General features: G+C 33.0%; 3 protein-coding genes across 4 annotated transcripts; all 3 read left to right on the top strand.

Annotated features, from left to right (window-relative positions):
- Positions 1–144: 144 nt before the first annotated feature.
- Positions 145–2,870, top strand: LOC126694542 (cytochrome b561 and DOMON domain-containing protein At4g12980-like). The gene is made up of 3 exons (XM_050390880.1): positions 145–875; positions 1,786–2,055; positions 2,304–2,870. The coding sequence occupies exons 1-3, from the start codon at positions 201–203 to the stop codon at positions 2,637–2,639; spliced, it is 1,281 nt and encodes a 426-aa protein (XP_050246837.1). The 5' UTR covers positions 145–200; the 3' UTR covers positions 2,640–2,870.
- Positions 2,871–5,395: 2,525 nt separating this feature from the next.
- On the top strand, positions 5,396–9,387 carry LOC126694541 (uncharacterized). The gene is made up of 7 exons (XM_050390879.1): positions 5,396–5,740; positions 5,826–5,892; positions 6,677–6,723; positions 7,281–7,368; positions 7,901–8,034; positions 8,497–8,595; positions 9,127–9,387. Exons 1-7 carry the CDS (start codon positions 5,519–5,521, stop codon positions 9,205–9,207), a joined length of 738 nt encoding a protein of 245 aa, XP_050246836.1. The 5' UTR covers positions 5,396–5,518; the 3' UTR covers positions 9,208–9,387.
- Positions 9,388–10,358: 971 nt separating this feature from the next.
- On the top strand, positions 10,359–23,140 carry LOC126694540 (1,4-alpha-glucan-branching enzyme 3, chloroplastic/amyloplastic). Of its 2 annotated transcripts, XM_050390876.1 has the most exons (21): positions 10,359–10,742; positions 11,397–11,468; positions 11,789–11,853; positions 12,492–13,169; positions 14,076–14,248; positions 14,343–14,432; positions 15,092–15,167; positions 15,982–16,089; positions 17,002–17,092; positions 17,301–17,402; positions 17,945–18,047; positions 18,941–19,078; positions 19,209–19,280; positions 19,414–19,518; positions 19,924–20,001; positions 20,073–20,180; positions 20,630–20,710; positions 21,379–21,483; positions 21,803–21,888; positions 22,001–22,055; positions 22,518–23,140. In XM_050390876.1, exons 1-21 carry the CDS (start codon positions 10,465–10,467, stop codon positions 22,548–22,550), a joined length of 2,697 nt encoding a protein of 898 aa, XP_050246833.1. In that variant the 5' UTR covers positions 10,359–10,464; the 3' UTR covers positions 22,551–23,140. The 2 variants fall into 2 exon arrangements, with proteins under 2 accessions (XP_050246833.1, XP_050246835.1); XM_050390878.1 differs by lacking the exons at positions 21,803–21,888; positions 22,001–22,055; positions 22,518–23,140 and adding an exon at positions 21,114–21,175.
- Positions 23,141–27,340: the final 4,200 nt, after the last annotated feature.

Here is a 27,340-nt window from a genome sequence, read left to right as displayed (position 1 = left end):
AATGGGGTAGGCTAAATGGTCCTAAAAGGTTTCTGCCAATGAGAAGCTCCGCATAAGTGCATAACTTCTTTCCCTACTTTTATCCAAAACTACAGAATAAAGTTTCACACTTCTTTATGCTATTTTACCTAAGCTACTTTAAAACTGTCTCAAAAGACACGTACCAGAAGTAAGCAAAACTTAGGAAACGGTTGAAGAACATGTCTTCTTCTACCGAACTTGTAATAATTCTCATCACTTTGGCCTTTTTATCCCTTATCCTTAACATCAATGCTCAGACTGATTGTAGTGAATCTAGTGATGAATTCTTTGACTTGGCCAGTGCAAGAAACATCACAAAGTGCAAGAAATTGACAACATTAGGAGCTGAATTTGGCTGGAAATACAACGTCGACAGCCACACCAAACAGTTGCAGCTTGACATAATTCTCGGTGCAAGCCTGCACAATGCAATGGGATGGCTGGCTTGGGGTGTCAATCCAGGACAGAGGCCACAGATGGTTGGAACCAGAGCTATCATAGGCATTAGATACCTCAATGGAACCTCAGTAATCAAGACCTATAACATCACACAATATACCAAGATTGGTTGCCCACTCCTGCCTTCAGAGATCAGCGATGTAAACGTTTCAAATACACAAGTAAATTACTTAGCAACAACAAGGTACATGACTATACATGCCTCACTAATTCTTCCTCAGAAGGACTATTCATTTTCAAAGTTGAACCATGTTTGGCAAGTTGGGCAGTCTGCCAATGATGTGCAGCCATTGATGCATGCCACAACTCTTCAGAATGTAGATAGCACTGAGACTTTAGATTTGGATACTGGGACTTGTGTTAACATTGGACATCGCCGTCGCCACCTTAGAACGGTAAGAATAATTCATGACTTTACACTCCCTTTACAGAATTGAATGTATATAGTGCATTAATTTTGATATGTTATGAACCAATGAAATTCGAAACAGTCCACCATATCTAGTATCATAGGGAACAACATCCTCTGCAATTCACTGGAAACGGAGAAAGTTCATTTCGTGTTACTTTTGTGATTTATATACATGATTGAAGTATTCTGACTGTGTTTTTTCTGCTGGGTATATGAATTTAATGTGACCTCTATGTTGGCCTTCAAGATTTATAGTCGCTACCAGCTACAGGGTAATTAACGCCTGCATATGTTCTTAAAATTTGAATATGATTGTTTTAGTTGTTGTGTGATTGTGTTTGATGATTGAATTATAAGCAGAAGCATGAAAGGGTATATGTTCATAGAGAAAAAGTTATTGACAGCTACATATTATATGAAGCACTTATATTACAATAAACTCAAAATAGGGTTTATATAGTAGAGAATATTTTACTAATTCAGGACTAACCCAAAGTTAAGTTGTTTATTCTACAAGTACATGGGTCTACAATTGATTTTGGCCACTTGGGTCATATCTACCAATTATCAATCATTGTGTGCAATAGTGGTCTTACCGATTAACACTCTGTGCTACAAATACACAGGATATGTGTATAATGAATGGATATATAGCTTATATTCTGACTTGTGCAACAGAGGGTTTCATGGACCATGGTTACCTTGGCATGGTACTCACTACAATCAGAATAGTTTATTTCAAGTGCTTTAATTCATGAAAGAATGTTGGAGATAAAAAAAAACTTTAAAAATGTATATTTGAATATGATAAATGATAAGACAGTTTATTTTTCCCCCTTTAAATGCCTTAACTTGTTGCTAAGTTGATATGATGGTTTGTGCACACTTTGTAGGTGCATGGAATTCTGAACATTTTGGGGTGGGGAATACTCTTACCCATCGGTGTGATTATCGCTAGGTACTTCAGGGTGCATCCATTTCCATTTGACCAGAAGAAAAAGAACTTGTGGTTCTATCTTCATGTCTCCTTTCAGAGTGTTGGTTATGTTCTAGGCACCATTGGCTGGGGCATTGGTTTATGGCTTGGACACGCTTCAAAATACTACACCTTTCGCACTCACCGGATTCTTGCTATATTCATATTTACATTTGCTACATTACAAGTAACTCTCTCTCTCTCTCTCTCTCTGTCTCATTAATTTTGTGTAATTGTATTAATTTTTTTACACGGTCGGAAGAATTTTCTCCAACTCATCGTGTTGCAATTGACAAAACTATCCATATGCATTATGTATTTAAACAAGTCGCATAATATGAATGGTTTAATCAATTGTCACGTTGTTTGGAGGTAAACTTTTTTCTCTTTTGTATTTTTTTTTACCGATTAATAATGTCAATTTTGGTTTCTCAGATGTTAGCCTTTCGTTTAAAGCCAAAAGACACCGACGATTACCGCAAGCATTGGAACATGTACCATCATTTTCTTGGCTATGCACTGCTGGCTACGATTTCTGTGAACATATTTCAAGGGATTGCAATTTTAAAGCCGGTTTACACTTGGAAATGGGCTTACGTAGCGATTCTAGGAGCCTTTGGAGTCGTTACAATTGCGTTTGAGATTTACACATGGATAAAATTCAGAAATGACATTAAAGATAAAGAAAAAAAGAATCAACCCACGAATCAAGGAGGACAACCAAGTGCAAGTACTACCGAAACCAAAGCACCCAAAAGAAGCTTAGGATGAGAGACGAACAAGACCGAACCATCTGAGACTCCAAAATAAAACAACACACGTGAACATTGTTGGAGGATTTTCTATCTTTTGGTCTTCCCTTTTGTTGTATTTTTAAGATTCCATTGGAAATTTGTGCGTACTTTGTTCAGAGTGTAGCAATAAACGCACTAATAATGTTGTGTCAAATTTTACTCAAAGTTGTAATTTGGAAATTCCTAAATATCTGATTTTTTTTTCTCACTTTGAAATTTTGAGTAACCAGTAGTCTTGTCCATGAGGACCATGACAATGTTCGAACTTCGAACGACTGTTTTGCCTTTTTTTTTTGGCCTGGAAGTAGGGGTTGAATTAATGGTTGATTATTCATTAACATTTCTCAACAAAAATAATAATAATAATACTAATAATAATGGTTCTGATTTTTCAGACAATGGTGCTAAATTTTCTAAGAAGATTATTAGTCTATTATTGATACATGAGTAGAATATTTGTATACAATTTTTTATCACCACTTTATGACCCCAATTCATCTCATTTTCCCATTAGAAAAAGAAAAGGAATTTTAAAATGGAGCTACCCCATACTAGAGTTTTAAAATTGAACAAAAACTATTATACCCTCCCATGTTTTGTTGCATCCATTAACGAAGAAAGAACGATAAATAAATATTAATTGGTGGAGACGATATACACTGTGCAAGTCTAATGACTGCCCCTTCAAAATTAGCACATGGATCATGTATTTGGATTTCATAACATTTTTTTTCAGCAAATTAGGCCACACAAAACTATTCCATCATCTAAGCATGTAAAGTACTGTAGACATCAACTATAGCCTCTTTTCCATTAAATTGCTTTTGCATTCATTTCTTTTATGATTTTGTCTTGAAATATGTTTTTTCGAACAAAAAAGAGTGAGAGTAAGGGAGGGTGCGGTTGTTCAATGGAGCTAATTTTAGTGGATAAAGTGATATTTTTTTAAGTGCATGAAAGAGTGAAGTTAGACAACATATAACCTCAAGTAGATAATATGGAGGGAATGTGAAGAATAGCTGTTAATAGGGATTCAAAGTAGTAAGTTAGGCAACGTTTCAAAGATTTAAGAAAAATAGCATCTCGAGTTATAGAAACTCGAGATCCATATTAAAACCCGAGTTTTATAAACTCGCTTTGCGAGTGTTTGGCTGGACAATTTGGACTGAAAATGCCACATAGATCTTGAGTATTTAAGACTCGAGTTCCATGCAAAAAAAATTTCCCCTATAGTGGCGATTTTAAGTCCTATAGTGACGTTTTAAAGCCCTATAGCGGCGTTTTCCTGCAAAAAAAAAAAAAAATTATAAGTGTGATCACTCATACCAGGTTCTGGGAGCTCTATAGTGACGTTTTAAAGCCCTATAGCGGCGTTTTTCTGCAATTTATAGAAATCGAGTCTTTAAAACTCGAGTTTTATCTTGGAACTCGAGTTTTAGACACTCGAGTTGCTAGTTTTCAGCATTGTTTTGAAACGTGACAACTAACTAAATTTTTTGATATTTATTGTTATTTGGAAAGGGTGTTCAGATAATATGTAATGAAAAGTGCTATGTTTACAATATTTTTTCAACAAATTTTAAATGATAAGTTATTATTAATTCTAATTTAATCCCACCATTAAAAAAAAAAATATTTGTTTTTGCCCATCAATATCAACTTCCCAGTAAGGATTTGTTGTAAAAATGTTATGTCATTACATTTTTAACATTTTTAGTAAGTAATTATCTCATTAATTACTACTATCTTATTATGTATGCAACATGAATGAATAAGCAACATATATGATTGTATGGGCCATAACTATCGGTCTACACCGAGCTCAGGACATGTTTCCTAAAACGGGCCCTTCTTGCCCTACTTACTAACTGAGCACCTAGTCCATTCTCTAGATGGGCTTGGCCCAAGCTCACGACCTAACCGAACATCATCTATTATGCCGAGATCAAAAGATAATGCCTTGAGAGAATCCACCAGCCGAGCATCAACTAGCACTTGGTGCAAGTTCCAAAAAAGTCACATCAATCACAAGTAATGAATCCCATCTGGTCAGGAATATGACTCAAAAGGACCCACCAACATAGGAAACACTCCTCTCATCATGACAATCCCACTAAGGGAAGTCAATAAATAAAGACCAATGGGTGAGAGAGAAGTGATTGGAAAAATTAGGGGAGAGAAACACGTGAGTAATGAGGAAAAATACTTCCTAGGGAGAAAGAAGTTTAATCCGAATTTCACAGAAAGGGGTCAGGTACACTGTGATATTCTCAAGAAATGTCGGGATTTGAGAAAGAAAGCGAGATGTTAAAAAAAAAAAAAAACTTTCATTTGTCTCTTATAAAAACTACATCACTATCTTTGGGGTCTCTCATTGTTGGATATTATTGACCCATAATACAAGAAAATTGGGGGCCTCAGCCCAAAACCTTCTATCCATTGGACTGAGTCACCATAATGATATCCTTAAAATAAAGAGAAATATTATCTTCACAACGTTATAATATTTTCACGACAAATTCTAAGTAATATATTGTTATTTGCTATTACTGGTAGATAAGAAAGTAATTTCAATAATAAGATTCAAATTAAAACTAATAACAACCCACCACTTAAGATTTTTTGAGAAAATATTGCAGAAAATCTCGAGTTAGCGCTTCTCTAAAATAAATATAGAACTAGAAGTGATAAAAACTCAAAAAATATATTCATATTATCTTTTTTACCCGTCCAAAAAAAAAAATCCTTCACCTCAGGTCCTCAGCTCGCCAAGACCGCACAGTCACTCTCTCTCTCTCTCACTCACAGAACTTCGCATATTCTTGTTCATTCAATTTCAACCTCTCTAAAAGTCACATGGCTGCTCCTGCAGTGGAAGGCACAGCCGTGGCGGCGCTCCGGGCGGTCATGTTCCGAGTCCGGCAGGCTGCGGAGCGGTCTGGTCGGAAACCCGACCTGGTCCGGGTCGTGGCCGTTTCGAAAACCAAACCGGTCTCCCTCATCCGCCAAGTCTACGACTCTGGATACCGTTGCTTTGGCGAGAACTACGCACAAGAACTCATCGAAAAAGCCCCTCAAGTCTCTTTCTCTCTATGTCTTTCATTTAACTATTTAAGGTTTAATAATTGAGGTTGTTTATTTGTGATTTTGTTTGTGTTTGTAGCTTCCTCAAGACATAGACTGGCATTTCATTGGGCATTTGCAAAGCAACAAAGTCAAATCGCTACTCAGTATGATTCTTTGCCCTTTCTTTTTCTTATAAAATCCCTTTTTTCTCGTTGAAATATAAACCTTAAAGTTTTGGAATTGACAATCTGGGTCTGTTTGCTTTAGCTTTAAAATCTAATTTTCAATTGAGGAATGCTAGAGACATACATAACATTTTTCAAAATTGGCCACCTCAGCAAATTTTGATCCATGCAACATTTACTCTCACCACTGACATCATTTTTATGGTGCACCAATCATAACAGGCTACCTCAACAAGTGGTGAAAAAAAAAAAAAAAAAAAAAAAAACACTACTGTGGGGTGTGGCATACTTTAGGCACATATGCTAGGATGTGAAGTGTCGAGTTAAATAGATTCCAGAATAGTATTGATATATGTTTGTTGAAATGGTTATGATGTGACAAAATCGAAACCATTTATTTAATAATGTCGAGTTAGGATTTTGAGAACTTTATAGTGGAGTTATATTCGGAATTCTAGGGGATCTCAATCGGCTAATTACCAATAGTGATTATATGATTACCTTTTGTTCTCACGTTTGGTGGATTTTGAGGGCACATAAAGAACAATTTGCAAAAGGAGTTTTGAATAATCTGGTAGATCTTTGTTCGCCATATGGAGAGTTGGATGTGTGTCTTGTGTGCATAACAACAGTGATTCAGAAATCACCCACTTGATGATCATGGTGACAGTGTGTGCATTATCTACTTATCTTATTCTGTCTTCTTTTTAAGTATGTGGGAGAGGAGTATGGTGAATGTTAAGGTTTTAATTTCGATATGCAGCTGGAGTCCCAAATCTGGCAATGGTTGAGGGTGTAGATAATGCAAAGGTAAAGACTTAGCCTCATATCTGTTGTATGTTTGTTCTCAGTAAGAACTTATTTTCTCATTTCTGTTTATGATATGAAGGGAATTCATATCATTGTTCTTGGATTGTGCTCAACTATGTAATTTTTATTTCTTACAACTAAAAATGTGCTGTATAAACCTTCATGACTTCAGTTGCTTACTAGTTGTCTGATGCTTTCCAAATGTTTTTGACATAAATTTTTTTTTTTTTGATAGGTAATATAAGAATTATTATTGATGAAAATTGAAAAAGAAACATACAATGTGTTCATGAGAATGAACATAGCAAAGCACAAAACAGAACACAACAGAAAACAATCAAGAGACTAAACTAAGAGAAGAAAAAAACTGAACATTGTACCGTAACATGAATTAACATACATTAATAGTTCATTCATGTTACAGTACTTATGTGGCCCTGTTTGAGTTTCAAATTGTAATTTTAGTAGCCTTCAATGAAAAGAAACTTGTGTTCTAATTGATTCACATGGAATGTCACTCACATGACATTGCATTACTATACATTATTGTTCTTCAGGTTGCAAATCATCTTGACCGGGCAGTTTCAAGCCTTGGAAGAAATCCTTTGAAGGTTTTGGTCCAAGTGAATACCAGTGGAGAAGCTTGTGAGTAAAACCGAAAGTCATTTCTTCTTTTCACAGATGTTCTGCCTGTTATTTAGTTGGGCATAATAATGACTTTATTAGCTCTGGAACTTCCTGAACATCTCTCACACCCCCCCCCCCCTCTTCCCCTTTTAGCATCATATGCTCATCCTTAAACCTATGGGCTTTTGTAGCTCTACAGCACATACTATCCAAATTGACAATGTTTAGCCAAGGTTACACGACTACACAAATGATCAGAAAACATGGTTGTATAAGAACACAGAAATCATAATATTTTGAAAAGGATACAATATTTACAATGAAGATGATGTCTTCATTTCTTTACATTTACTATTTTGACTTGACTGCCGTAGCACTAAATATTAACACTCCAGTGTTATTTACATGTGGTTGCATGCACAAAATAGCTCCTTCGTCTTAATAATTGTTGGCTTCTCTGTGATGTTATTTTGGTATTTATTTGTGTTCTCCTTTCTTCCCATCTTTTCATTGACTGGTTAGTTCATGGATCTTTGTGATATTCTTGCAGCAAAATCTGGCATTGATCCTTCTGGCTGTGTCGAACTTGCAAAACACGTTAAGTTGCAGTGCCCAAATCTAGAGTTCTCTGGCTTAATGACAATTGGGATGCCAGACTATTCATCGACTCCAGAAAACTTTAGGGTGATGATTCTGTGTTTAACAGTGAAGTGAAACTGCATAAGATTGAATTTTCCATATCTACTTATCAAAAAAAGGATTGAATTTACCATATCTTTATGCAGAATTTGATTACTAGTTTTAGTTTGTCTCACAATACTTTTTATGTTCATGAACTTCAATTCTTTTTCAAATTTAAAAAATAAAAAATAAAAAAATCATCTATTTGTTATTAATCTGCTGATGTTAATGTTGTTTCATTTATATATTTGACTTAATTTTCAATTGCTATGAAACCAGACATTTGTCTTCTTCTCCACCCCACCATGTTTCCCTTATAAGATTTCTTTTTTTCTTTTTTCATGTAATGTTGCCACATTACTATCTTAGAAATTGTCTTTATTCTTTTTCTACTTTTCTTTTCTCTGCATTTTTTATTTTAAGCTAATATACTGAGGCATTAGCTTTTGTGTTGTGATGCATTAGACGCTATCAAACTGTAGAATTGAAGTTTGCAAGGCACTTGGAATAGCGGAGGAGCAATGTGAGTTGTCAATGGGCATGTCAGGTGACTTTGAGCTAGCGGTAAGGGCTACCTTGTGCTGTTGTCAAATGAATTCTTAATAAAATATAGCAATAAACTTCAATTTTCTTTATTTTTGGATTGCGAGCTATTGACAGTAATTCCTGAACATTTTAATCCTTAAGCATAATGCTGTCCGAAACCATCACTGGACTGCACTGTGGTTGGCTAGAAATTTTATCACTGGCTGGATGGATAATGTGTTGGTAAGAAATGGGTTTACAAGGAGGGATTAAGCTGCAGGCTTTTTATAGTAATTGTTTGGAAAACACTAGCAAAGCACTTCAAAATTGCTAGGGAGTAAAAAATGATCAGGGATTGTCTCTAAAAAAATTGGCAATTATAGTACCTTACAATCGAATTTTACATAATTCTCAAACTCTTGTAACATTGTAATAATGTATTTCTTGTTCTTAACTTCTTATTGCATCTTGTAGATTTTTTTTTTTATGCCTTAGCTCATATCCTTATCAAGGATGGAGCATCAGTAAAGAGATCTTGCAATTGATAATGGGGCTTTCTGATACCTGCAGATTGAAATGGGCAGTACCAATGTGAGAGTCGGATCAACCATATTTGGCCCGAGGGAGTATGCCAAGAAACAACCAAATTAGCATCTTCAAGATGCATACTGTTGCTTCAGGAAAAAAATCGGAATTCATGCTCTTGCTTTATGTAATTATGTATTCAAATTTGTTGGTCTAGCACAAAAAGAAAAAGAAAAAGAATTGTACCTTTTACCTGTATGTCATTTTTTATGTAAATCAAAGTGATTACCTATCCAACTTCTTATATTTTTGGCTCATTGACTCTTTGATATCATGATTAAGTTATTTACCAAAAAATAATAATAATGATTAAGCCAGTGTCTTGCACATCAATTATTTAATTAACTTTGTCAGGACTTTTATTCTAATTATTTTGTTCATTGCCAATTAAAAAATGCCATCCATTAACTCTCTTCAAATGATTCGTTAACATTTGTTTCTCAAAAAAAAGAAAAAAAGATTTGTTTGACATTTGTAATTAAACAGAAAATATAATGCCCTTTTACTCAGATGTTGGTTTACTCATATGGTTTAGAAAAAATAAAAATGAAAATCTTTTGTTTTTGGTTTTCAGTTTTTTAACTAAAGCAAGAATGTATACTTATAAGTTAAAACCTAAATGTATCTAAGAAAAAATGTGATGTAAAAAAAAAAAAATTTCTTCTTTTTTTCTACAAACAAATGGGTAGGGTTCCTTCGTAGGATTATTATTATTATTATAAGAATAAGAATTAGATTATAATAATCAATGGTAAAAGTAATAAACTTTTTAAAAATTTGGAAAATATTTGTTTCCAAATAAACTCTTTAAAATCTTCATATATTTTTTTATTGAACGTGAATTTTAAAAAGTTAATTATTGAATTGCGTCTTTATACTTGTAAAATTTAAAAAAAAAAATCAAATACTAAAAACTATGTTTTAAATTTTAAGTTTTTGTGTTAAAATATTGTCGAATAGTAAAAAACATTCCATTTAAACCAAAATTAACATACTTATTAATAATATGCAATTCAATAGTTTGATAAGTTGATTTTGAAAATTCTCCGTCCAATAAAAATTAGTGTAAATGGATATAGGAACAGTTTAAAATTCAAAAAAATAATTCTTACAGTTGCAAACGAGTCAGTGATTGTTTGATTCGTTTCTTTCACCGAGTCAACTCATAAACCTCTCACTTCAAAGCATTCCTTTTAGACAGTGTAACCGCCTCTTCTTATCCTAAAACCCCTCCCCTTGCACTCAGTCACTCTCTCTCTCTCTCTCTCTCTCTCACTCTCTGAGAGCTTCAACAACTACAGCTAACACTCCTACTCTTATCCGATGGCTTCACTTTCTCTCCCAACCAAAATTTTCCTCTACCCAAATAGCCCCTCCATCCAATTCCAATCCCAACACAGACCCCCCCAGAGACTCACTTTTCCCAGAAACATAAAGATCATATGCTCAGCCACAGAGCAACCACAACCACAACCACAACAACAACAACCCAAGAAGAAGAAGAAGAATGAGACAGAAAGCGAGAAAGGAGTTGACCCAGTTGGGTTCCTCACCAAACACGGCATTTCCCATAAAGCATTTGCTATTTTCCTCCGTGAAAGGTACAAATACTATTTTTTTTTTTTTAAAGAAAAAAAAAAGTAGAAAGTGAAATGGAGTGTTTGGTTGAAGAGAAAGTATGTGAAGGGGAAAGAAAGTTGGGATTTTTTTTAAAGTCATAATTTTGTTTTTTTATTATGATTATAGTATGTTGCATTAATTGAAGTATGTAGAAATAGAAGAGAATGAGAATAAGTAGAAAGTGAGATGGGTGTGTTTGGTTGATGAGACAGTATGTGAAGGAGAAAGAAAGTTGGGATTTTTTTTAAAGTCATAATTTTGTTTTTTATATTGTGATTTTAGTATGTTACATGTTGTTTTATTGAAGTATGTAGAAATAGAAGAGAATGAGAATAAGTAGAAAGTGAGATGGGTGTGTTTGGTTGATGAGAAAGTGAGGGAATGAGAAATAAAGTTGGGATTCTTTTAAGTCATAATTTTGTTTTTATATTGCGATTATAGTGTGTTACATGCTGTTTCATTTGAAGTATGTAGAAATAGAAGAGAATGAGAATAAGTATAAAGTGAGATGGTGTGTTTGGTTGATGGGAAAGTGTGGGAAAGAAATGAAGTTGGGATTTTTTTTTTTTTTTTAAGTCATTTTGTTTGTTATATTGTGATTATATTGCATTACATGTTTTAATTGAACTATGCAGACATAAAGCGTTGAAGGACCTTAAAGATGAAATTTTCAACCGTCACATCAATCTCAGGGACATGGCTTCTGGGTTAGTCCTATTGAATTCAACTCCAATTTTTTATCAATCTCCTGATTGTGAGTTACAGTTTGAGTTTGATGGGTAGGACTTATAGCTTATTGAAATTCTAAGCTTATTATTGAAGAGGATCAGTATTTGGAATGGCTCAACCATCATGCTGAATATTTTTGTGAAAATGTTGATGTTATAGTTCTGTTTTGTATGCAATTTTTTTTTTTTTTTTTGTTGGTATCTTTTGGGTTATAAGGGATTCATATGCTGATTATGCTTTTGGTGGGGATTGAGGTTTTCTTTAGCTGAGTTTGGTTGTTCTTGGTTTTGTTGTCTAGATTTGAAATATTGGGTATGCATCGTCACTTTGAACATCGGGTGGATTATATGGAATGGGCTCCAGGTTGGACTCTATGCTCAAATGTTTCTTCTCCTGCTTTACAGGGTTCTCAAATGTTTAATTAACTTTCTGCAAACTTCTAGCCCCAATACGTGCCTAATTTTGATAAATGGAGTCCCTCACTATTAAAGGATTTTAGTTTTTTATTTTGGTATCTCTTTTTTATTTTTATTTTTTTCCTGTTTTACCTGATTTTCAAATTACATAGCTAATTATATGGTCAAAAAAAAGATGGTTGAGAGTTTTGACATTAATCCTCCCTTGAACTTTTCTCTTCTTCAGCTCACTTCTTGAATTAGGATTTCCTTTCTTCTTCCTGACATATGTGAACTCCTAGCCTAATCCTGTATTTAGAATGAGTAGTTATTACTAGTCACACTTTTTTTGGATCAAGATTGGAACTTGATACAATGAACATTAATTATCAATTTGGTTTCACTGTCAAATGACTTGTTCTCCCTGGTTGGAATAGGCAGGTATATTCCTTCCATTACAACCATACATGAGAGTTTCCTACCTCAATGTTTCCCTTAGAGTTGACTTCCATTTTGTATGTTTATTAAAAGAAAAAAAGTTTCCATTTTGCCTACATTCCTATTTGTCCTATGTTAGATGCTGTTAATCAAGCATCTTGAATTCAGGTGCTCGCTATTGTGCACTGATTGGTGATTTCAATGGCTGGTCACCAACTGAAAATGCTGCAAGAGAGGGTTTTTTTGGCCATGATGATTTTGGATACTGGTTTATTATTCTTGAAGATAAGTTGAGGGAGGGAGAAAAACCAGATGAACTCTATTTTCAACAGTATAACTATGTTGATGACTATGATAAAGGTGACAGTGGTGTGTCAATTGATGAGATCTTCAAGAAATCAAATGATGATTACTGGGAACCTGGAGAGGACCGATTTGTTAATAACCGTTTTGAGGTGCCAGCAAAGTTATATGAGCAACTATTTGGTCCTAATGGACCCCAAACTTTAGAGGAACTGGAAGAAATACCAGATCCAGAAACAAGATACAAGGCATGGAAAGAGCAGCATAAAAATGACCCACCTAGTAACTTACCTCCTTATGATGTGATTGATCAAGGAAAAGAGTATGACATATTTAATGTGGTTAGCAGTCCTGAATGGGTGAAGAAAGTTTTTGCTAAGAAGCCTCCCTTGGAATACTGGTTAGAGACACGTAAAGGAAGGAAAGCATGGTTGAAAAAGTACACTCCAGGTATTCCTCATGGCAGCAAATACAGGGTGTATTTTAACACTCCTAGTGGGCCATTGGAACGGGTGCCTGCTTGGGCTACTTATGTGCAACCAGGTAATTGGCATCTGCCAGAAGTCTTTTGCTCATTGTATTGTTGTTGGAAACAGGTCCTCTTGCATGATTTCTTGTCTCTTTTGCTTGTACAATTAAACATCAATTCATAAGTAATGAAGATAAATTCATTGAGCAAATGACCAAAACCAAAATTATTTTAGAATTTTTTTTCTTTATCTCATAGGAGAATGGATCATTGTAGAATTTCGTTTTTGAATTCAGATAGGGATTAGATTTGAGTTTAGATAGGGATTAGTCTCGAGATTTGTTTCAGTTTTAGATATGATTATCTTTTATTCCTAAACCCTCCTTCTAGACGGTTGTATTTTTGGATAGACGATTGATTAATGAAATTTCAGATTGGAGATTTTCCAATATGTTGGGTGCTGATTCCTAACACCTTAGGTGTTGATGCGATGCCTAAGTTTCTTGCTTGGTACTAATTCCAGGCAACCCCTAGGTGCTGATTCTTCGGGTTTATCTCTTGTTCTTTTATTTTCTCTTGATTGTCCCACATCACATTCTCTATAGTATATGTGGTATGTATCTATGTTTTAGATACGTATATTTGCATCTATGTATCTATGTATTTATGTATGGACTGATCTATGTATATGTTTATGTATGGATTGCACTTAAGGTTTTGGTATGAGTTTTTTTAGTAGTGATTCCTTTTAGGTTCTTCACTTGCATATACAGGGCTAGTAACTATGATTAATGCATACATAGGACATACATAGAGTACCCTGCCTAATTGAAACTCTAGTGGCTACTACTTTTTTTAGGAGTATTTTTCTAGCAATCTTACACTTTTATTTTCCTTCCAATTATTTTACAATAATATTTTACAAGCTTTGGCATGTTGTATTGTATCTACTTCATCTAAACTTTGTTGGTCATATTCAGATATAGATGGAAAGCAAGGCTTTGCGGTCCACTGGGAACCACCACCTGAATCTGCATACAAGTGGAAAAACACACCCCCAAAAGTGCCAAAGTCCTTGCGCATATATGAATGCCATGTTGGAATTAGTGGATCAGAGCCAAAAGTATCTTCTTTTAATGATTTTACAGAAAAGGTAACTCCTTGCTTTTTGCTATCTTAAAATATTCCTTCAATACAGTGGTATCACATTCAATTTCTTCAGCTTTGCACTACTATTTTCAATACAGGTCCTTCCGCATGTAAAAGAAGCTGGCTACAATGCAATCCAGTTGTTTGGAGTTGTTGAGCACAAAGATTATTTTACTGTTGGTTATAGAGTGAGTTGAACATTCTTTTCCCCTTTCCCTGTCCATTATTAAGTATAAACATTTTGCTAATACATATATCTCTATGAGTTCCCTAAAGTGCCGACATTGGAAATTGTGCTGCCTTTTTTTCTTATGTTGATTAGCAGAGGCTTCTGATTGGTAAATTAATTATATAGTTTCTGTGTTTACAAGAGTCTGATCCATACTTTCAAGATTTGTGCAAGTGCAACTTGGTCTGGTATCCAGTTTATGCATGCATATATATTTTTTATAAGTAGTATCCGGTAAATATTTCAACCTGCCTTAACATTTTAGATTGGACAAGAAATAAATTAAAATACAACATGAAAATAAGAAATAATGTCAATAACAAAATTATAAAGTGGGTGATAAAAGCCCGGCACTGAATGTTTGGTTGCTTTAGTGACTTCTATTTTTTTCAGTTTTATTTTTTATCGTTATTTCTGTAAAAAGTTATGTCACATGCATGGTGGCTTATTTTTGTGTTTTTCGCTTGTTTTTATCAGCACTTAACTGATAATGATCTCTAGAAACAGTCTCAATTTGAGAATTTGGATTTTCTTAATTTCTTTTCATTATTATTTCTACTAAGTGCATTTTATTATGTCTTCCTTTAAATGTAATCAGACTTCTCTGTCACAATGCAGGTTACTAATTTCTATGCTGTTAGCAGCCGATATGGCACTCCTGATGATTTCAAGCGCTTGGTAGATGAAGCACATGGTTTTCATTCTTTATCTGATGCCTTTTTCTATACTACTATTTAAGGGGTTTCTCTTGTTTGGACCGGATTTTTTTTGTTCTAAAATATCCCTACATCCCTATGTTTAAGTAGAGACAAAGCTAAAGAATAATCCGGTAAAAATACAATACTAACTCTCACTAAAACATTGCTTAAAAAATAGGGTTACTCTCCTATTGATTTTCAATTTTTTTATCCACTTATAAATTAGATTCTCAAAATAAAAATAATATATAAAATAAATAAATAAAAAACAGAATTTTTTTTTTTTTTTTTTTTTTTTTGCTATGACCACTTTAAAAAAAAAAAAAAAAAAGAGCCTCATCACACACGCGAAGCGCGTGTGTGATGAGGCTAGTATTTTATTAAAGATTTCATTGGTTCTTTTCATATGGATGAATGAGTTTTGGTTCATCTTAATAGCTTATGTGAGAAATACATCTTGCGTTATAGTTCTTTTTTGTATTGTAACATTATTAAGGTTGGTCTGAGGAAAAGATGATTAAACAAAAGTGTAATAAGGTGCTTATAATATATGGACATACACTGCTTATATGAAAGGAAAAATAATTCACAAACACAACTAGCACTGGGTAATATGAGAATTAATTAAACCTCTTTGAAAAAAATTTCTCTTTAAAATCCAAATGTCTCATCAAGCAGCATTTATGCATAAACAGCATTTCTATTTTTACATAAAAATATGTATTCTTAACAAAAATTTCAGCTTATTGTTTTTCGTTTGTTGCTGATAATAAAATTTACATATTGTTAATTACATCCTACATTTTACAGGACTAGGACTGCTGGTTTTCTTAGACATTGTCCATTCCTACTCAGCTGCAGATGAGATGGTTGGACTGTCACTATTTGATGGATCAAATGACTGTTACTTTCATACTGGTATATGTACAAACTCCTTGTGCCTACTTTTCTAAGACACAAGGTCTCTCCTCTGAGTTGGTCCTTTCTGCTTGCCTTGCTGCTCTACTTTATCAGCTTGTCTGTAACCTATCTCATAAACTTGGGGGGGGGGGGGTTGGGGGGGGGGATTTGAATTCTGTATAATTTTCACTTAGTCTCTTAAAAAACATTCCTGAGGCGTGTGTTGTCATGCATTTGAGATAATATTTATCAGGCTTTCAAAAAGTGGCTGTCCCAGTCCATTACGTGTTAGGCATAAGCCTCATTTGCTGAAGAGCAAATGCAGTCAAACCTGCAATATTCCATTTCCAGCTTCAGCTGTTGAAGCAGATGCCTTGTGAAATCATTTTGTAGCTAAAAGAAAGAGTGCTTTGAACATAATATGCATCCATATTCGGTTGGTTGGAGAAAACGAGAGAGAGATGTCTGTAGGGACTAGAGAGGTTGGTCTGTAACTTACTATGGAAGAAAAGAGGATTGGTCCTGTTAATGAGATAACCCATCTTCTTTGTTAGTAGGAGACTAGGAGTATACATAAGCAGAACCATTTTAAAGAATAGAAATAAAGAGTTTAAAACCTTGCATGCATTGAGTTCATTTTTGTAATTATCTTCCTAAGAAGTTTCAATGTATTTTCTTTGAAGATCTGAGTATGTTGTTACTGTCACCCATGCAGTATGTGCTCGTGAACCACATGTTTGGATTTCATTTATCAATCTGAGCCAGTTTTCATCTTTTTGTGTCATCGTAAACAAGCATCCTTTATAATGTTTTTGTTGTACGATTGAAAGAGTCAAACTTAGGGCAATGAGTTTACAAACTGGTCGATTGACCTTTTTTCTTTAGTTCACATACCATTTACTCTGCATTCAACTTTTCCTACTTCAATAGGTAAACGAGGGCATCACAAATACTGGGGTACAAGAATGTTCAAATACGGTGATCCTGATGTGCTGCATTTTCTTCTCTCAAACCTGAACTGGTAACTGCAAAGCAGAAACAGTCATTAAATATTTTAATTTTTAAAATTAATGGACTTGATTGGTTGCACCATTCTTCCTTTTGTACCTATAGGTATGTGCTCATATGTCTGCTGTTAGTTTATTTTTGGGGAACTATAATAGTTTCTGTCCTGGCCTGCCCCTTTGGGTGGATAGGTTGGTATTGCTTACACAATGGTGTTTGAACAGGTGGGTTGTGGAGTATCAAATTGATGGCTTCCAGTTCCATTCACTCTCATCAATGATGTATACGCACAATGGTTTTGCTTCTTTTACTGGTGACTTGGAGGAGTAAGGCTTTTGTTGAGACTTTTTCATTATCCACATCTTACCACATCTAATTAAGTCATTTTTTTTACTCTAAAAACTAAGTTTAACTTTAAACTATATTTTTATGCTTTCTACTGTTATATTATGTACATAACAAAGATATAAACTTACCACCATGCCTCTTAGCTTGAATGGTATCTCCAGCCCTCCCCTTAGGGAGAGTCAAGGTTTGAATCCCCAAGGCACATGTCCCCCTGCTTAATGTAGACCAAAAAAAAAAAAAGATATACATTTGTTCTCCTAGCATATGCTGTCTACATTGCATTGACTAACACCAAAAGAATAATTAAATTGTTTACAGATGTATCGTCAATGAGGACTAAAATTTAAAATGATGATTTTAAATGTTAACTAAATGTGATGGTATATGATTTTACTTTAATACCATGTACTCAACCTCACAATTATTCTTTCATCCAGGCCTGTTTCATTCTTTGGTCCCATACAGTCATAATTAAAGCTAGTTCACATTTTATTTGATGGTAGACTCTGTTCTATTGCAGATACTGTAATCAATATGTTGACAGGGATGCATTATTATACCTTATTTTGGCAAATGAGATACTGCATGTTCTTCATCCAAATATAGTAACAATTGCTGAAGATGTAAGTATTTCATGTTGTTCACTTCTATTTCCTCCAAAAACTCAGCAAATTTTATCGTCTTTTTCTCTTTTCTTCACTATTGGAAAATATATGACAATTTCATTGTTTTTCTTTTAAAAGTAGTAGTATGGATTGAATTTAAATGAAACATGCAGCATCTGTTAATTGCAAGTTCATGCAAAAGACATTAGGATTTGAGCAACAGATAATATTTTGATTCTCTTATTACTGATCACAGTTTAATTTCTTTACTATAGTAAATTAGATTATATTACTTTTGGTACCATTTGGTTTTTGCTTTTCAATGGTTGAAGAGGAGCCTTTTTGTCTTTCACCTTTTCTTCGGTTGGAATCTCCTCCCCCTTAAGAATAAGGTGGAGGATAAAATCATTGCTTTAAGACCCACTTGGTACATGTGTAACTTTTCAATCAAAGAAAAATACAAGTAATAAAAGGAAATAATATGAACCCAAAAAAAAAAATGAAAGGCATGTTTGGTAACTCTGCCTTGTGTCACCAGAAACTTGTGGGATCATCATTAGAAATGTCAACATCCACCTATACAAGCCTTCCAACAAAATTTAGTCGCAATATGTTTTAAATCTAGCTTGAGCCAATTTTATTTTCCCTGATTACAACTATTTTTTTCCACAAGTGTTCCTGGCTACAAGAAAATGTCTTGCTTCAATTATGTTTGCCCATGATTTGAGTTGCAGTAAAGCTTCTAAAATAATAGTCCCTTTTTATTCTTTGTTGAAACCTTAGCCCCTCATATACCTATTGTTTTTCATTTATTTCTTTAGGCCTTTGCCTTATGGCAGAATATTAAGCTCTCTGATTTGTATTTTCTGGCATTTTATGAAATTTTCTTTCCTTTTTATTTTATTGTTCAGGCCACTTTTTATCCTGGATTGTGCGAGCCTACTTCTCAAGGTGGATTGGGATTTGACTATTACGTTAATCTTTCTGTGTCAGAGATGTGGTCATCTTTTCTTGAGAATGTCCCTGACCATGAATGGAGCATGAGTAAGGTTGTATTGTTTGATATATATAATTCACTCTGCATCAAATAGGAGTATGCTTTTTCGTTATTAATTCTTTACTTATATCATTTTACATTCTATAATTCCCAGTACTTACAGAATTAGATATATAATGCAGATTGTGAGCACATTAATGGGCAATAAACAACACGCAGATAAGATGCTTATGTATGCTGAAAACCACAATCAAGTAATCATTCACTCTAATTTCTTCTTACACACCTATAATTCTATTAATATAGCAGCACAATTTTTGTATATAGATTTTATTTATGTAGTATATTATTATTGCTAAATCCTGCCACTAAAATCTTTCATGTCAGTCAATATCTGGAGGGAAGTCATTTGCAGAAATATTGTTTGGTGAAAGCAGGGAGGATTCTCAGGGTTTGAAGCAATCATTGCTTAGAGGGTGTTCCTTACACAAGGTATGATATGAACTCATTTTCGTAGTAATGATGTAAAATTCAAAATTTCAGGTTATAAATTCCTTTTTTCTTATTTATAGATATTGCTTTCTTTATTTTTCCTTAGGCCACTTATTTGGACACCACAAAAAATGCCTTGATATAGGCTACATTTTTTGATTGAATGCATTATTGGAGAAAGGCCTTATGTTAATTGAAATAACAGGCAAATACATGGAAAAACCAATATCATCTATTGCCAACATACATCAACATAAAAGGGGCACTTTTCAACTGTCAAGCACTTACAGTTCATGAAACGCATTGCATATATTTTGATTTTTTGTCAAGATTTTCATGATTTTGATTGGTTAATTATTCATTTCTTTGTTGTAATTATTTATTTTTCTTTGGGTCTCGAGGCAGATGATCAAATTGATTACATTTACAATTGGTGGGCGTGCTTATATGAACTTCATGGGTAATGAATTTGGGCATCCAGAGGTATGATTACTTTCCCTGTAATACTAAAATAGGTGTTATTTCATGTGACTGACAATCTTCTCATGTTCCAGAGGGTTGAGTTCCCAATGGCAAGCAACAAGTTATCATTTCAACTTGCTAAACGTCGCTGGGATCTTTTGGAGAAAGGCGTGCATCGTGATTTATTTTCCTTTGATAAGGTGTCTATCTAATGATTTGCATTACAAAATTTTAATTTTTTTATCATACCATGCTTATACGATATGACATTCATGGTTCCCTGTCTGTGGAAAGTGACCTAGATATTGAACTAGCTGTTGTCAAAAATTGTTGAACTGTTAGTATTTATATTAGATCTATAGTTATTATGTTCTCCCATTACATGGATGCAGTTTATACCGTGGTATATTGTTGAATTTATTCTTGGTTTTATTGTATAAACATGCAAGATGCGACTTTAGTTGCCAAGAGCCTTGTAGCTCAATTAATTGGCACCTCCCTAGTGTTTCCAAAGGAGACATCCAGGGTTCTTTAACTAGTTTATGTTGCCCTCCAGCCTTTATTTTTATGACCAATAACTTTTAGTGAGCAAACAGGAAATACATTGATAGCTTATTAACAGATCAGATTACTTGTTCCTCTTTTCTAGGACTTGATGAAGTTGGATGAAAATGAGAGAATTCTTTCAAGAGGTTTACCAAACATTCACCATGTTAATGACACTACCATGGTATGGCAACGTGCTCCTTCCATTCAATTACTTGATACATATTCAGCTAAATTAACTAATTAATGCCTTCCACCAATCATTCGTGGAAAGGTCTGCATGTCTGTATGCTTTCTTGACTTGCTCTTTTCATTTATTACTTGATACATATTCAGCTCAATTAACTAATTTATGCCTTCCACGAATCAATTTGTGGAAAGGTTTGCAATGTCTATATGCTTTCATGTGTCTGTAAGGCCAAAATTGTGACTTCTTCCAGGAATTAAGAAAATCCACTTAGCATGTTGTGTGGGTGTAATCGCCTTTTGGATAATCTAGAAATGCGTAACATAAATTGATTGCAGAAATCTCAACAAAACCTATATTAATTTCTTAGGTTTGATAAATGTTTCGTTTCCACTTTCAGTATTTCTTATGGAAGTAAGTTCTGGTATTACCATATAACCTCAAGTCGTTGAGCTTCTTAATGTCAGTGTCTCTCTTTAACCTTAACTTAACCAATTCATGAATTATGCCTCTGAGCATCCAACATTTTTTTTCCTCCATCCTGTTCTTTTGTATACACTCACACAACAGAAACACTTCTTCTTTTTTTCGGTGCATGTTGTCCCATTTATTTTGTTGATAATTTGGTACCTTCCAGAAATCGATACATTCTTTGCAATTTACAGGTAATATCTTACATGCGAGGTCCTCTTCTCTTCATATTCAATTTTCATCCAACAGATTCTTATGAACAATACAATGTAGGTGTAGAGGAAGCTGGAGAGTATCAAGTAAGTGTAATCTTTTTGTAATTCTTTCATCAGCCAGATATGGAGCTTCTAATTAATAACTGTACATTCATTTGGTATAGCATATTTTCATTTGTTTATTTTTCTTAGAAAATAAGCTGGGAAAAGTACAGTTGACCTAGAAAAATGTGAAAGTTTTAGAGCTGTACATTCTCTTTTAGGATGTAAATAAGACATACCAAGCAGGCACTAGTTTATCATTATGATCTGGGTACGGCCATTATGAATGTTTTAATCTTTGTGGCAACCAATGCATTCACATATACTACAAACTGATGGAAGAGTGATTGTAATGACAAAGGTTGTATTAAATACTGATGAAACAAAGTTTGGAGGTCAAGGGCTTATTAAGGACAACCAATATCTTCGAAGAACCATTAGCCGAAGGTAGTTATTTACATTCTTGAATCTTTTCCTATTTTCCCCTCAACAATTTTTTGGGTACATCTACTTAGGGTAGTACTTTCTTCTACTTAATCTGGCATTTCTGTTTTTGCAGAGTTGATGGCCTCCGAAATTGCTTAGAAGTGTGTCTGCCGAGCAGGACTGCCCAGGTTGGTACATTTTCTTACAGTTGTCATGTTGGGAAATTCTTTTTGGGTGTGCATGAATTTAGGATGGGTTGCGTTCTTTGCTACAAATTGGGGAGGGGTTATACACATTATTCTGTAGGACTCATTTTTGTAAAACCAAAATGTCAGGGGATGATTGTAAACACTACATTCTCTAAGATATCAGTTGTATAATGAGCAAATGAATATGAAAAAGTTTGAAATGTTTTAGGCACTCTGAATTGATCTCTATGCTCTGCATTGGGTCATCGGCACTTCTGCTCTGTGTTCTACTTATCCACGTCCTTACATGTCCCAGCCTCAAAATCTTGGACTAGAAAGAGCAAAATTTCTTTTCAACAACGGACTGTTTCAACCTTATATTCCGATACACCAGATAATTTCTAAAACTAACATTTTCACCTGGATTTGATGTGGAACTAAATTCTTCTTTCATTGTTGCAGGTTTACAAATTGAGTCGGATCTTAAGAATATGACCAAATTTTCACTCTAAAAAGTAACTTGCACGGCAGAGTTCCAGGCTATAACAACATCTTGTTCATTGAGCGCACATACTTGTATCTCTGAGAAAAAAACAAGGAATTATGGGAATTGAATCAGCTTACGAGAAAAGAAGCACTCCACCTGCCAAATCTCCACCTGTTTTTGGTCATTTTTGAATGTATAGAATATACGAATTGACATTCGCTGACTACTTTGGACTCTTGGAAGCTTTGCTACAATGATATGGGATATTGATCTTATACCTGCCCAAGTTTACACAACTAATGATCCTGCCACATGGAGAAATAATTCATTTGAAACAGCCAGATTGGAGTTTTTATTGTGTATGCAATAGTAAATTAGGTAGGACTGAATTCAAATTTCAAGACAAGGTAGTGTTTGAGAGGCAGACATGGGTATGAACATTGTAATATGATATATACTAGCATAGAAGAGAGGGAGATGCATGTGTAGGGCTTATTGTTGTTTGGACAAAGATTAGTTCTAAACAAGTTTGAATGAATCTCTTGTAACTCAATTCGTGATGATTTATAAAACCATTTATGTATATTATTTAAACAAATTGTATGACTTGTTAAAAAAGTCATGTGACTAAAACTATATATAGATGATCTCTTCAATCACTATATAATGGATTGGAGGAAGATAACTCCAAACTGGTTTGAAACTAAACTTTTTCCTTATTTTGTGTAGAACACTAAGATTGTTTGTAACTAATAGTATTAGTTCTACTAAGATTATTTATTTATAGCTAACTCAGGCTCAAGGCCAAAATAAATTCTCTAGAAAATGTTTTTTTACGGATCTTGAAAATAATATCAGAAAAAAAAAATTTGTCATATGCATTTCACTTTATTGAAAAGTGTGAAATGCATTTTGAGTGTAAATAACAAACACAAGCTTTGATCCCATTTCATTAATTTCTCAATACATAGGTTATTAGTGTAAGATATAATGCAGCTACATTTATTATTTTATTATTATTGTTCATTCATCAATTTTTTTGTTTTTATTTTTTAATTATTGATAGAGAATCAAATCTCAGGTCTTTTATTCAACGATTAGAAAAATTATCACTTGAGCTAATTAGAACCCACCTTTAGCATTTTTACTCAATAATATAAAAATGTGCAAAATGCAAAGATTTCTAAAGTTAGATGAATTAAATCAACTCTATAATCTCAATTTAGTATTCCTAACTCTTGAAACATAAAAAAATAATGACAAAACTGACAATTCGTCTCACTTTATTATTTGAGTGATATTTTAATAAAATTCAATAAAATATTCCTTCTAAATTTAATAAAATCATTTAATTAAATCTAACAAAAGGGTTTTTTTTAATTGAATTTGAATAGAAAACCTAGAATATGGAGTTTTGTTTCTCTCTCTCCATCTATATGCTCATGCTCTTGTACAAAATTGTTGTGCACAGGGGCGGAGTTATGTAGAGTTCAAGGTCTTCAAATGAACCCCTTGAGCTAGAATGTTTTTTTATAATATATAATGTTTTTTTTTTTTTTTGTTCTCCTAAAATGAAAATTTGAACACCCTGATCTTAAAATTTTTTTAAGTTTAGTTGAAATAAGATTAAATATAATCTTCTTAGCAATATCTTGGTCTTTTAAAAAAAAAAAAAAAAAAACCCAACAACAAAAGTAAAAATTTGTTCATCTTAAACCTCAAAAAAAGCCTATTTAGATCTTAACAAATTTGAAATAAACTAATAGAAAATTCTTAGTTTACATTGTATTATCAATATAAGATTTACATTGTCTCTAAACAAATGTGTATTGTACATTTTTTGCAAATTTGTAAATATTGTACATATTTGTTTAGTTTACAATGTAAATCTTACATTGATAGGACAATATAAACATATAATTGTCCTAAACTAATAGATAAAATTATTTTAAGTAGTGATAATTAAAGTTCACCTAATGAAAATAATTTATATTTTCATTGTATTAAAAAAAAATGTCAAATGAACTTATAGTTTATCTTTTATTCTTTTGCTAGTACATACTATAGACAAATTTGTAAAAAGAAATCTTCATAAAGTGCAAGATTCATCTCTTACCCAAGATATATCTTCTTGTTGACCCCCAAGAAAAAAAATCTTTGAGTCACCATTGGTTGTGCGCAAAAAAAAAAATGAAGAGAATGCAAAATTAGAAATGAAATAATAATGCATTTCTTGGAACCTAAAAATATTACCAAAGAAATTATTTTTTGTAAAATAAATTTCACTTTCTTGAAAGTTGTCAAAATGCATTTTGAGTAGCGATGCCAAACACAAGTTTTAACTCCTCATTCATTAATTTCTTAATATATAGGTTACTTTATGAATTACGATTGCCCGTATGTACATTTATTATGACTATTACGATTGCCAGTTCCTTAACCCTTTTATTCAATAAAATAAAATCTCAACAAAACCTATATTAATTTCTTAACCTATATAGGTTACTAAATTCTTTCATTGTTGCAGGTTTACAAATTGAGACGGATCTTAATAATATAACCAAATTTTCACTCTAAAAAGGAAATTGCACTGCTGATTTCCAGGCTATAACAACTTCTTGTTCATTGAGCTCACATACTCGTATCTCTGAAAAAAAAAAAAAAAGGAATTATGGGAATTGAATCAGCTTACGAGAAAAGAAGCACTCTACCTGCCAAATTTCCACCTGTTTTTGGTCATTTTTTGGATGTATAGAATATACAAATTGACTGGTGTTGACTGCTTGGGACTCTTGGAAGCTTTGCTACAATCATATGGGATATTGATCTTATATCTGCCCAAGTTTACACAACTAATGATCATGCCACATGGACAAAATAATTCATTTGAAACAGCCAGATTGGAGTTTTTATTGTGTATGCAACACTAAATTAGGTAGGTCTGAATTCAAATTTCAAGACAAGGTAGTGTTTGAGAGGCAGACATGGGTATGAACATTGTAATATGATACTAGCATAGAAGAGAGGGAAGCATGTGTAGGACTTATTGTTGTTTGGACAAAGATTAGTTCTAAACAAGTTTGAATGAATCTCCTACAACTCAATATGTGATAATTTTTAAATCCATCTATGTACATTATTTAAACAAATTGCATGACCAGTTAAAAAGGTCATGTGACTAAAACTATACATAGATAATTTTTTCAATCATTATATAATGAATTAGAGGAAGATAACTTTAAATTGGTTTGGAGTTTTATAGTTAGCTCAGACTCACGTCCAAAATAAATTCTTTAGAATTTTTTTTTTTTTTTTTTTTTTTATGGATCCTAAAAATAATATCCAAACAAATCAATTTTTGTCATGCATTTCTCTTTATTGAAAAGTGTGAAATGCATTTTGAGTGTAGATACCAAACACAAGCTACCCCTGATTCATTAATTTCTCAATATTGTATACAGCTACATTTATTATTTAGCTTGTTTTTTATTTAATAGAGACTCAAATCTCAATCTTAGTCTTTTATTCAACGACAAGAGAAATTATCATTTGAGTTAATTAGAACTCACCCTCAATATTTTACTCAATAATATAAAGATGTACAAAATGCAAAAATTTCTAAAGTTAGATGAATTAAATCGGCTCTATAATCTCAATTTAGTGTTCCTGACTCTTGAAACATATAAATGACAAAATTGACAACATCTCACTTTATTATTTGAGTGATATTTTAATAAAATTCAGTAAAATTTTCATTCTAAATTTAATAAAATCATTGAATTAAATCTAACAAAAGGGTTTTTTTAATTAAATTTGAATAGAAAAACCTAGAATATGGAGTTTTGTTCCTCTATCTCCATTTATACGCTCACTCTCTTGTACAGAATTGCTGTGCATATGGGTTTCAATTAATTTCAACCAAAAAAAAAAATGAAAATGAGAATGCAAAATTAGAAATGAAATAATAATGCATTTCATGGACCCTAAAAATATTAATAAATAAATTATTTTTTGTAAAATAAATTTTACTTTCTTGAAAATTGTAAAATACATTTTGAGTTGCAATACCAAACACAAGTTTAACTCTCCTGATTCATTAGCTTCTCAATATATAGGTTACTTCACGAATTTCGATTGCAACGTACGTACATTTATTATGACTACTATGATTGCTAGTTCTTTAACATTTTTATTCAATAAAACAAAAAAGAACAAGATTTAGATACAGTACTTAGATGTTGTTTCTTAAATTCCCTTTTTAAGATTCTGTCATGTGAATTTTTTCTCATGAGATGAACGTATATTTTTTAGTTAATTAGCCACATGGCTGAATCTTAAGAGAGGAACCTAAAGAACAACACTTAAGGTATTATACCTAAGTTTTGTCCAAATAAAAATGCCTTAAGGTAGGAGTCCCTTAAACCATCACCTTTGCGAGTCCGAGAGTTGTGATTCGAGTTGTGATGCTTTAGTTTAAAATGTTGTGCTCATATAGATAGCCCCAAGCAGTTTCAGTGATCCCACGCCATAAAATTCGAGTTTAAGTAAATTAGAGTAATGATACCGCGCCATATGAGCCCTTTCTCATTCATCAAAAGAAAAAAAGAAAAAATATATATATATATATATATAATAAAAATATTTCTTAAATTGGATGAATTTCAATCCCATTATACTATCTCAAACTAGTGTAATTGACTCTTAAGATATATTTAAGAGACAAAATTGACCATTTTGTGACACTTCATTCCGCATGAGGGATCATTTTAAATAAAATTTAATAAAAATTCAGTTTCAA

The sequence above is a fragment of the Quercus robur genome, chromosome 8 (assembly GCF_932294415.1).
Source record: "Quercus robur chromosome 8, dhQueRobu3.1, whole genome shotgun sequence".
Classification (NCBI taxonomy): Eukaryota; Viridiplantae; Streptophyta; class Magnoliopsida; order Fagales; family Fagaceae; genus Quercus; species Quercus robur.
Note: the sequence above shows the minus strand (reverse complement) of the source record. Positions and strands in the feature narration are given on the sequence as shown.